This window comes from Chiloscyllium plagiosum, unplaced genomic scaffold (genome assembly GCF_037043375.1).
Source record: "Chiloscyllium plagiosum isolate Xiang-an unplaced genomic scaffold, Cpla_swu_hap1 HiC_scaffold_28, whole genome shotgun sequence".
In the NCBI taxonomy this organism is placed as follows: domain Eukaryota; kingdom Metazoa; phylum Chordata; class Chondrichthyes; order Orectolobiformes; family Hemiscylliidae; genus Chiloscyllium; species Chiloscyllium plagiosum.
The window spans coordinates 15793752-15806354 of NW_028270166.1; the positions used below are offsets into that span (position 1 = coordinate 15793752).

General features: G+C 41.5%; 1 protein-coding gene across 2 annotated transcripts in view; it reads right to left on the reverse strand.

The window, feature by feature from the left end:
* LOC122565380 (transducin-like enhancer protein 1) overlaps positions 1-12603 on the reverse strand; it is a 163900-nt gene that overhangs the window by 59640 nt on the left and 91657 nt on the right. For both annotated transcript variants that reach the window (XM_043721297.2, XM_043721295.2), the window contains 2 exons: positions 6684-6882; positions 3924-3940 (listed from right to left, as the gene is read on the reverse strand). In XM_043721297.2, the coding sequence (XP_043577232.1) occupies positions 3924-3940; positions 6684-6882 (216 nt within the window). The remainder of the gene's footprint in view (positions 1-3923; positions 3941-6683; positions 6883-12603) is intronic.

Below are 12603 nucleotides of genomic sequence, written 5' to 3' on the forward strand. Positions count from 1 at the left end.
AAAGCACCAGAAAAGGATTCAAACTGAACATTATTCCTTTTATCCTATCAGTAAACCCAGTCAATGTTAGAATCAGAATTCCAACAGTGTGGAAAGAGGGTTGGTGCAGGCTCACCCTACAGCTAACCTACCCTAGCCTGCACATCACACGAGCAGGAAAATCGACGTTTCGGGCAAAAGCCCTTCATCAGGATTCCTGATTAAGGGCTTTTGCCCGAAACGTCGATTTTCCTGCTCCTCGGATGCTGCCTGACCTGCTGAGCTTTTCCAGCCCCATTCTAATATAGACTGTGGTTTCCAGCATCTGCAGTCCTCACTTTTGCCTGCACATCATTGGACATTATGGCAATTTAGCATGGCCAATTCATTTAACCCTTACATCGTTGGACTGTGGGAGGAAGCCAGAGCACCCAGCGGATGCAGGGAGAACATGCAAACTCCACACAGACAAGTTTTCCAAGGCTGGATTTGAACCCAGGTCCTTGATGTTGTAAGGCAGCAGTGCTAACCATTAAGCCACTATACCACCAGTAATTTAGCACAATATTTACCACTGTCTGCACAGCAGTGCCTTTGGTTCAGGCTGGCACAGCTGAAACCAGTTTCCTTCCACTGCATTTCTACACATTTAATAGATGCTTTTTTTCCAGTTCATATCTCTCCGAGACACCAAAATAAACTGCAAACTAAACTCACTAATACTTTAATCTGCCAGCAAACACACATTGTTCCTTAAACTCTGTTTCCAGCAGTAACGCGAGGTATCTTAGTCAAGAGTTTACCACTTTGAATTCTACTCTTTAGCACACCATGACTCTGGCACCCTGTTGCTTGGCAACAGCAGATTTGTTTTCCTCTACCTCTTGTTTAATTTCCCCCCTGTATAGTTATCTCCATTTCTTCACTTCAAGGACTATAAAACCTCATTAAAAAATACATGTAAACAAACAAACCTGAGCACCGAGAACAACATAAAAATTAAACCACGTTCACCTTTCTTAACACAAGTCCAAATGAAAAGGCTATACATTGATTCATAAATTAACACTGTAAATTAGCTGCATAATTCAGAAGCAATTTGATGAGTAGATAACTGGTCTCACCTGAGATAAAGGGACAGTGACTCTGAGTGGAAGAAGCCAAGACAGCCCTTGCCAACTACTAACCATGTAAAGGACAGAGACTTTATTCTTACAAAGTCAAACTGGAAGAAAGGGCATTTTAAAGGAGACCCAAGAGAATTCCAGGCTTCCGATACTCAATTTTGAAGAAAAAATATACAATTTAGCTCCCAATCTGAAACTGAAATTACAAGAAAAGAGTGTCCAAGGTGCATCTAATTCTACGCAATGCAGGAATGAATGATCAGGGTAATCTGCTGTTTGACAGCCATGTGACCAAGTCATTAAAGAGCTTTCTGATCTTGGTTAAATAGTGCAATAAAATCTTTCACAGTTACTCGAATGGGGAAATGCAACATCTCCGACACCTAATCCAAAAAAGAATTAATAAAGTTCTACAGTCCACCACCACAGCCCCCCAAAATCCTACCCACCAGCGCACTATTGTGACTCAGACTGCAGGCCAAATTCTTGACTGCAGTAACAGCTTCAAAGGCTACAAAAGGAGACTGGAGCAACGATATTCCAATACGCCCTGGGTACAAAGCAGATTAAGGTGCTCTTGCCTGTCGGTTCAAGCTCCGATTCAGAGGTTTCAGTACAAACCCTAACTGATTAGAATAATGCAGGCTTAAAGGGGTGCTTCATAAGAAAAAGATGCTTTCTCTCAACTGAGACTTTAAAGTGGCTCGTTAGCTGTGTAGATCTGATGACAAAATACTCCTGAGATTAAGGAATTATAGAGTCAATACAGGACAGGAGGTGGATGGAGGTACATTGGACCTTTGAAATGACAGCAGCTTTCTGTGAACTAATCCCCAGTCAGTCCCATTGTCCCAACGTCTAGGTTAACAATCTTCATAATCGCAGTATCTTGCAATGCACGAGGCCATTCAACCCCACCATGTTTTTGCTAACTCTTTGAAACAACTATCCAATTTAATCCCACATCCTCATGCTCCCATGAGTCTGGGTGATATCTTGCAATGCCGAAACTGTGTTGCTGGAAAAGCACAGCAGGTCAGGCAGCATCTAAGGAGCAGGAGAATCAACGTTTTGGGCATCAGGAAGGGCTCATACCCAAAACGTCGATTCTCCTGCTCCTTGGATGCTGCCTGACCTGCTGCGTTCTTCCAGCAACACATTTTCGGCTCTGATCTCCAGCATCTGCAGTCCTCACTTTCTCCTAGTGATATCTTGCAATGTCTGACATCATTGGAAAACAGGCTCAACAGCGCATTCCTGTCTGCAGATTCATGGTTTTCACATACTGACTGCCACAAAAATCCAAAACCATGGGCGAGAAACACTTTGCAACGCCGCAGATCATTCGCTAGTGGCTCCTTGCCTCCAGCAAGGATTCCATTCCCATTGCTCATAGAGTTCTTTATGAATAATGGAAGTGGTTCTGGGAATATTGCTCAGTTGTGGTTTTCAAAGCAAATACAATGCTCATAAACTGTGCCAAGAGACTCTTGTTCAGCTCACCCCCACCCCTTGATTGCAAATGGTCACAAATTTCAAAAAGACGCCATGAGTAAGGGTAGCAATTTTCTTCCAAATCTTCACTGTCCCAAAGATATCTCGAGAATGAATGCTGACCTGATCAAGAAATGCATTTTAACTATGATGAATCACAAGGGCTGAAGGTTTCATCTTGATAAAAAAAAGACCTGTTTCCACACTGTAGGATTCTATGTCGGGGCGGCTCGGTGGCTCAGTGGTTAGCACTGCTGCCTCATAGCACCAGGGTCCCAGGTTCAATTCCAGTCTCGGGTGACTGTCTGTGTGGAGTTTGCACATTCTCCCCGTGTCTGCGCGGGTTTCTCCGGGTGCTCCGGTTTCCTCCCACAGTCCAAAGATGTGCAGGTCAGGTGAATTGGCCATGCTAAATTGCCCATAGTGTTAGGTGCATTAGTCAGAGGGAAATGGGTCTGGGTGGGTTACTCTTCGGAGGGTCGGTGTGGACTTGTTGGGCCGAAGGGCCTGTTTCCACACTGTAGGGAATCTAATTCTATGAAACTTTATTGATAGGATTTCATAAGTTACTCTCTTTCAAGTTACTGAACACAAACAGTCAACATGGTTGCATTTAGAATAGAGCTTTTCACCTGTGCTTTTCCCAAAGTCCAGGAAAACTAGCCCTTAGAAAGGTCAAGCAATCCAGTCTCAATTTTGTCTACATTTTTTCATCTTTTGAAAAGGGTCGTTTCTAAGCATTGTAGCCCGATTGCTGAGTAAATCCTCCCACATGTTCAAACACTGTAAAGATAACCCACTCTGTTGTGCCTTTCTAAGATTGCCCATTATCTTGGGATCTTTCAATTAGCCACATATCCAGGGAGAATATTAGTGATATTTTCAAATTGGCTTCAAGCCTCCAGAGAAGATGATACATAAAATGATATGTATTAAACTTTATAGCATGTGCTGTATTTATTGAAAAGTGGCATTGATCATGAGCATAAAGCAAATGCTAAAATACACAGTTGCAAAGTACAAGCTGAACAATGAAGTCAGTTCTCATAAATCTTTATTCCATTTGCCAAATTCAAAGCACATTCGACCTCCAAATGATGATATTTGAAAATAATTTTCATACTATTTCCCCACAATTTACACATAATACATGCACACGACACACCAAATGTCTTTTTTTTAAAAATAGCATACTCTGGCATCGTTCCAACTTAAAAAGTGGGATCACCCACTCCTGTACTATGCACTGCTGCGAACAATTGCTTTGTTTGACCTCCCATGTTTCCTTCATTAAATGGATAGCAACAAAATGTCACTACTTACTGAGCCTTGGTCTCTGTCTGACTCCGTTGGAAGTACACCAGACCATAAGGAACAAGAGAAACAAAAACCAAGTTAGTCATTTGCCCTTCAGCAAGTGTCATATAAAACACAATCCATTCACTTTGCTTCACAGCTACAACAGAAGAAATGTCAAACACTGAACCAGTCCAATTCAGTGCTTCAAAAGGTCAACCTTTCTTGTACACCATTTCCCAATGCAACATCCAGCTGATTTTTTTTTTACTATATAAACATTCTTGAGGTATTAATGTGCCTTGTGATGGCAGCACACAAACACCTTAAATAAAACCTCTGAGCCAACCTTCCAAGTTAGCTCCTGAACAGATACCCACATTTTCTCACTGCACAGGAGCATCCTTTATCAACTTGCCCCTCTCATGGTTTATTCTAAACCTTGAAGCCTGCTCTCAGCAAAAGACATTCTTCTTCAACTTGCACAACATCCATTAAACTTGATCCTTTTCTTTAAAATTCATGTTCAGGGCTTACATTACCATTTCTTTCGCAAAACTCAAATTCCCTCCTCTAAATTGTAGTTAAATTTGCTCTCAGTTTTCCAAATTGGAAGAAGCTTGTCTTTTCTCAAAGAAAATTATATATTTTTTAAAAAATCACTTGTGAATGATTACCAACTATACAGTTGTGTTCAACGGGTGAATAATATCTCATGGAGATTTTCCATTTTCTAATGATGCAACTCCCACACACTAAGCTGGTTCCAGTCCTTCCCCTTAAACCAAACTTTAGAATGCTACAACGCAGAAACAAGACATTCAGATCATCAAATCTTTTCCCTTACATAACCAGTAAATAAGTCAATCCTTTTCCTCCTTCCCCAACTCTTCCAATACTCATTGTTTCAACTGCCCAATTCATTGTTACTGGCCTAGTAATCCAAACATCTGCACTGATGCTCAGAAGTCATGGATTCAAATCCCTGACAGAGAATTTGAAAATCAATTAGTAAAAAATGATAAACTCACTAATAAAGATTATAAAGATATTGATCATCATAAACATTTTCATCCTTCAATTGAGAAAATCTGCCTTCCTTATTGATCTGGCCTACATGGGTCTGCAGACCTATTGCAATGTCATTGACCCTTACCTCTCCTCTGAAATGGCCTAGAAATCCATTCAGACACATTCCGAGCATGAAATTTTAAAATTATTGCATAGGATTCAACATTCTACCTATTGTTCCACGTCAAGAATTTATTTCTTGAGGTCACACGAAATTCTTAAACTTATGCTCTCTCCCTGAACATTGGAAAAGGGTAAAAAGAAAATTGACCACTGTTTTACTCCATCACAGCTTTTCTGGCAATATGATGTCTCCTCCAGGTTACTCATTAACCACAGGTTTGGTTAAAACAAAGTCCCAAATTCTCATGTTTCTAGTCATAACTGCAATTCTTCATACCCAGTGATATCTTTGATGATTTAATCTGCCTTTTCCCATTGAATTTCAACTTTCGTTATTTAGTGTGGTCCAAACAGCTGTCACTTTAGCCATGGGTCTTATGTGGACTCAACTTGATTTCCTTGTTTGTATTGTGTGCCTGTGAGCTGACCCACTTGTTATGACCACTCTTGTGGTCTAGTGATTCATGCACCAAGATCGCTTACTCCATTTAAAAAGAGCCATTTGATGCACCTAATTTTCCTTGCTCTGGTTTCGAAAACGTGTGACCTCTTAACTTTCTATTATCAAAATATGCTAAAATAGGCTCATTTCCAAAGGAATGTTTGTTAGCCAACCGTAAAAAGACACAGGCACTCACGCCCCAAAAAATGAGGTTCCTGCAAAAACTTGCCCCCAAGAAACCACTCTGAGAAATTTGTATTTACTTGTGGCAGAGTTTTGGGGGCTGTTTTCTTCAAATATTAGTCAGCTATTCTTAGTGCAAACTCTCAGAGACTAGTGGAGCCTAAATTTACCATTACTTCTCAAGGGTTGATAATGCCTCGCAGTTGGAATTTTCTCAGGTTTCTCTCCCAACGGCCTGCAGTATCTTTGACACAAGTTCATTTGAAACTCCAGTTTATCATAATTGCTGATTTCTGGCAAAATTATAGGGATGGGTGAAAGAATGTGAGGAAATTCTGCAATATTCTTGGTCACGTTAATAATAATGGTCTAATAATGGTCTAATCCTCTTCAGGGGATTGATTAAGTCAGTTGGTCAGTTTATTTAAAACGGTAAAGCACATTACAACTTAGGAAAAGACATTATTGCAAACAATTGGATTTGTGAGCATCCAGTTCACAAACACAAAGCGAGACAGAGCCACAACACTTCATACACACAGCACTTGGAGCTGTTAATGGGTGAATTCTCTTAAAGACAAGGTAGACATATTGCACGTTGAACACAGGAGCTACCAGTGCAACAAGAAGTAATGAAAGACTCTAGGTCTCATGAAGCCACTAACTAAGTGAGTAATTTTTAATGCTCTCAGAATTTAGACAGCAGGTAAATAAGCATAAAAACCCAAAGAACTGCGGATGCTGAAAATCAGAAATAAAAACAGAAGTTGCTGGAAAATATTAGCAGGGCTGGCAGCATCTGTGAAGAAAAATCAAAGTTAATATCTCAGATCCGGTGATGTTCTGAGGAAGGGTCACCGGATCAAAGACATTAACTTTGATTTCTCTGCACTGATGCTGCCAGACCTGCTGAGTTTTTTCAGCAACTTCTGTTTTTTGTTGTAGGTAAATGAGGATGATGAGTTTACCTCGTCGATGCTCCGGATCTTGATGATTCTTGTCTTCTTTCAGCGCAAACGGGGGATGAGCTGCAAGTGCGTTGGACAGCGCCAGAAGACCTGAGCTCGCACCGATGGATGACATGGTGGGAAGTTGCAGACCTGATGGGTGGAGGGCAAGTGGGAAGGGAGATGCATGATGGGATAGCTGTTGGGGTTGAAAGTGGTGCTGTTTCAAAAGGGAGAAAATACGAAAATAAACAAAGAAAAATACTGATTAGATATTAAATCCAGCAGCACATTCACGCCTAACTGAGACAATAACCAAACTATCACTGCTCCTACAACACACAATTTTGGAATTTGTATCATAGAGATCATAAGATCTGTACTTCTTTAACTGGAATAGGAGTAGCATTTTACCAATGGAGAAAACATAACATAGACCAGCATTTTCCCCAGTGAAGGAATATTTGGGGGAGAGGGCTCAAATGCCATTTTCGGTTTTTTTAACCCTATTAAAATAAAAAGGTATGTACATCTTATAACATCTCAAATCAATACAGGAACTGTCTTAGGTGCCATGCTAAGATGTTATCAATTTTAAAAATGCTACAGAAAATTATCGAAGTTTTAGAATAATGAATGGAAAATTAACTGAATGAATGCAGTCAGCTTAAACTATGAGCTTCCAATTTGCTTGCACAATCTACTGCATCTCGTTTCTTCATGACAAACATTAATGAATTTTTCAAGCAGACCATTCTGTACAGTTCAGGCAAACGTTTTGGGATGTTTTCTTAACATGGTCCCTAAAGAACTAAGAATACATGTGGTAACTTTTAGGAGAAGTTAAATAGACCATATACAGCACATTGAAAGCTAAATAGAAGTCTGCTTAGCATTTCTGGTTGCTGAAATAATGCTTCAAATAATCTCAATATGGACGAAATGGAGAGGGGGAAGGGGGAGAGTGAGGCAGGGAGGGAAAATGGTGAGAAAGGAAAACGATGCAGTTAGTACACAGAAATCAATGTTTGAATCATACACGGATTCACAGTTCACTGAATTTCAACTTCTGTTATTTTGACCCATGTCAGTCGCCCAGTGGGCAAAAGTCTGCTCTTAATTATTTTTAGGAAGCCCATTTAAAATGAGACTTTGCTAGCCCAAGGCTCTTAGACACCACTCTTTTTCTCTTCTACACGGTCCCCTTCCTTATACCGGCCTTGGTGCTGTAGCTGCTGTCATCAAGACTTCCTCAAGGTGACTGATGGTATCCAGATGTTTGAAACCACACAAAGTGGAAACAAGCTTCAGAACCGAGTAGGGGGTGGGGGAGCGGGAAATGCAACCACATTTGGTAGGCCAGAAAATAATTGCAACAACAACTCAGCTAAACGAGAGCAGCAAAGGAAACATGCATACTAAGGCGTACTTGGGTTGAGTCTTGTGGCCTCAAACTAACTGTTTACCAATTACTACAACACTCTGTTTTGGAGACATTCTAAAAGGAATTGCTCTCAATCCCAAACTTTGGCAGCTGCCCACAAAAAAAATGGGACAACTGTCAAATACTGTTTTTTATTCACCCTCCCACCCCCCCCAAACTCTTATCCTTTTACATCGGGACAGCAGATTTTGATCTTCCAGAGTTCCTGTGTAATATATATCATACCTAGTGTATCACAAATAACTTCAGATGACAAAGCAAAACCCATTACAGTTTCTCCACACAAGTTAAGCAAAGGATTTTGATCCAACTCATGAGTATTCAACACAAAAGGCCTAACAAGCGATAAACAAAGGGAGGAAATTGAAATTAAACTCTTGCCTTGGCATCAAAGGAATCGATGAATGGGTCAAAGATCAGTCAGGAAAAAGAAGTACTACCAAGATATTGACTGCATGTTTAGCAATTTTTGATTGAGACTCGACAATGTAAATTATAAACAATATTAAGAGTCATAGAGATGTACAGCATGGAAACTGTGCCGACCAGCTATCCTAACCTACAACAACCAGAATCGGACATGGAACTATATTCACATTTCCTCACTGTGGTCAGGTCAAATCCTGCATCTCCCTTCTCATCAGCAATCTAGGTGTCCCGACACCACATGGACTGCAGGAATCAAGAAGACAGCTCACCACCACTTGCTCAAGGACAATGAATACTGGCTCAGCTAGCAACATTCATATTTTCTGAATGAATAAAACTCGTTCAAAAGTCTGCTGTTATTTCAAGCATTTACCACTTCAAATACCCAAAATTTAAGGATGCCCCTTCCCATGGTAAAATAAGCATTTAAGTTTTTTGAAAAGTTGAGATTAAATTTTCAAAGTCCTTCCTATGGGTAGCACAGTGGCTTAGTGGTTAGAACTGCTGCCTCACAGCGCCTGGTACCCGGGTTCGACTCCAGCCTCAGACGACTGTCTATGTGGAGTTTGCACATTTTCCCCCTGTCTGCGCGGGTTTCTTCTGGGTACTCCGGTTTCCTCCCACAGTCCAAAGATGTGCAGGGTAGGTGTATAGGTCATGCTAAATTGCCCCGTAGTGTCCAGGATGCGTATATTGGATGGATTTACCATGGGAAATGCAGGGTTATAAGGATGGGTGGGATGCTCTTCAGAGAGTTGGTGTGGACTTGATAGACAAATGGCCTGCTTCCATACAGTATAGATTCTATGATGTTTGAATGTTGCATTAAAAAGCTCCTGAGAAAGAGAATCACACAAGCAAAGTTTAGTCAAGATAAATCACTAATATAAGATTTGCATTTACCAAAAAAGTAACACCAGGAACAGGATAATGAGGAATAACCTTATAAGTAGACCTAGGCTAATCTGGGGTAGTCTTAAGAAACAATTCTTGACACAAAAAAGTAGTGAAAGCTTGGAACTGGCTCCCCCGCCATCAAAAGTTTTGAGAAGGTGAAAGGGTCATTAGAAGACAATCCAAACTGGACAAGAAGTATCCCTGAAGGTGTCAACAAAATGTGACTGCCTCAGACAGGCCCAGGTGAAGGCCAAGCCTAAACAGTGTGTGAAAATCCAAGCGGCCGACCCACACACCCCCCCCCCCAATCAAATGGTATCTGCCCACCTAGGACAGAGTGTGCAAGCACAGTACTGGACTCATGAGCTAGGAGCCATGACACCGGAATGCAAGAAATTCACCCTTGATGCAGAGAAAGTGTAGAGAACTTGTAAAATTGAGATTAATTTTTCATCTTGATGGACATGGGCATTAAGCAATTTGTAGAGCGAACAGAGTGAAAATGGACATCAGTTGTAATCAAAGCGAACAGCAGAATGTACTTGAGGGGCTGAATGGCTATCCCTGACTTCCTCTGGTCTAAACAGATGGCCCAGGCAGGAACCCCATTAGTGAATATAAACCAGGAGACAAAGGCATTACTAACAACCCTGACACAACTCTAAAACATCAACATGCATTGTAAATGCCACAACCATTGGTACGTAGCACTGAGAGACCCAAATGTGAGACTTCTTTTAAAAAAAAGGAACCTGATGCTGGCCACTTTTTTTTTTAAAAAGTCTTGTAAATTTAAAAAAAAAAAACGGGACCATAAAAACCACCTCCCCCTGACCGATGCCTTTCCAACTGGCTGGCAACTGCCCTCCCAGCAGCCCCAGGCATCCTGGCATGGCTGTTGGGTTGTTGGTCTTTGGCTGCAGATGCAGGAGTGAGCAGGCTTGTTGCCAATAGCAGTGAGATCCGACCATGGGAAAGAAAGTTACAGCAGCAGTACCAGACGCATCGTGCATTTCACACAGCGAGAAATCTAAGGTGAAGTACTTGCAAGTTGCCCCCTCCCTCAAATGCACCTGGTCACTGGAGACTTTCTCCTGCAATCTGTGATGGAGCTCAGAGCAAAAAACTCAAGAGGTTTCAGACTTGGAAGGAAACCCAAAAGAAAAATTAGGGACAGAAATTAGAACAAGAAAATGACGAGCATTTTAACCAAAAGTGCAAAGGTTTAAAAGCACTTTATGTGAAATTTTACGTTCCTCTCCGAACTGATTGATGAATTCACACAGCACGGAAGAACACCATTCAGCCCATTAATGCCTGTGTCAGCACTATCCCACTCCCCTGATTGAATGACACAATTTGGAGTTAAAGTGATGTGCAAACAAAGTGAGGCCGACGTGAGAAAAGACTTTTCTTTCACTCAGCAAGGAGTTAGGGCCTGGAAATATGGTGGAGGCAGATTCAGGTCAGGCATTCCAGATTAGATGATTATTTGGATAGGAACGGTTTACAGGGATTTGGGAAAAAGGCAGGAGATTGGCACTGGGTGATAGAACAAGTGCAGGAATGATAGGCTGAATAGCCTCCTGCATCACAAAATTCCCGGAACTGACTACTTCAAAGACTATTTTTAGTGATACGGTCTAGACAGCCGGGGGAAATTGTCATTGTGACTTCCTGCAATTGTCTGTTTGTTGAGCAGCACTTGAGTCGGAATCAGAAATCTCCCATAGCTTACAATCGATCCATTTCTTTTAATGAGCATCACCTCGGAGAGCCTAAGCTGGGAAGACTGCCTTCTGGAAACTAAACTGAAATATTATTATAAACAAATACCAAAAAGTTTCAGTTAACTACATTTTCAAAACAGTTAAAGGGCCCAGCTCCCAGGGCAAAGTCCTCTACCATCTCCTGAGTGGATCACTAAAGTGTCTTCACTGGGAAGAAATGCTGGTCGAAAATTTGGCCTCATCACTGTTGGGTCAAGATCAAATGAAGAATATTGACCACAAAGAGTTTCATTTACAGAGGTAATTAAAATACTAAGCATTTTACAGGAGGTTTGTCATTGCAGGAAACACCGATGGGTATATTAGGAAGGAACAATCCCATAAGTGATTACATTACACCAAATTAAAGAATGGATCAAAGGAAATTCTGCTTGTTTTTCTTTGTTTTTGCTGAAAATGTCATCGTGGAATGACAATACAAGTAAAATTGTTGTATTGCTGTAATGAGACCAAGAGGGAGATTGGTGGGAAGCAGAAAACAGTAAGTTGCCTCAAGATGATCTTATCACATCAAACCTCACTCTTGTCTTGACATAGCTGAGATGCTCGGGTCTCACTGGCCTTGGAACGTGACAAACCCATCAAACCTACTCCAATACGATTACTCAATCGGATTCCTCTTTTCCTCACCAGCCACTGGCCCACTGCACTAAAGAAAATTTCATTCCCAGCACAACCCATGATAATGTAAAGCAAAAACAGAAATTGCTGGAGAAACTCAGCAGGTCTGGGAGCAGCTGTGGAGAGTGAAAGCAGCATTAACATTTTGGGTCAGGTGACCTTTCTTTCAAATGACAATGGAAACATGGCCACATCCATCTTCTGTGCGTATAATCTCTGACAGAGACTGTCAGGCATCGGAGCTGACCCTCTTGCCACATTCAAACTCATGCTCTCAACGTCATTGTTCCCAGGAGATGGTGAGAATCCCCTGTGTTACTGACCAAAACTAAAAACATGCTTTACATTTGGGAAGGGTGTTAAACCATTTCTCCCATACACCCTTGACTACCATGTTACTTCCAGGGCCTTGGTTTAAATCTGGGACCAGGATAATGTGCTGGCTCCTAACAGCCTTCCAAATATCATCAGACAGGACATGAGACCAGCAAAAGTTTTGACAGACATTGTGTCAAGGACACCACCAACTCCTCTGCACATTAGTTACTGGGCCACACTGGCATCATAGAATCCCTATGGTGCAGATAGAGGCCATTCAGCTCAGAGACTGTACCGACCCCCTGAAGAACATCCCTCCCAGACCAGCTGCCCATCTTATCCCTGTAACCCTGCATAGCTAACCCACCTAGCCTGCTCAACCCTGGACACTGCAGACAATTTAGCATGGATCTGCGCATCTTTGGACCCTGGGAGGAAACCA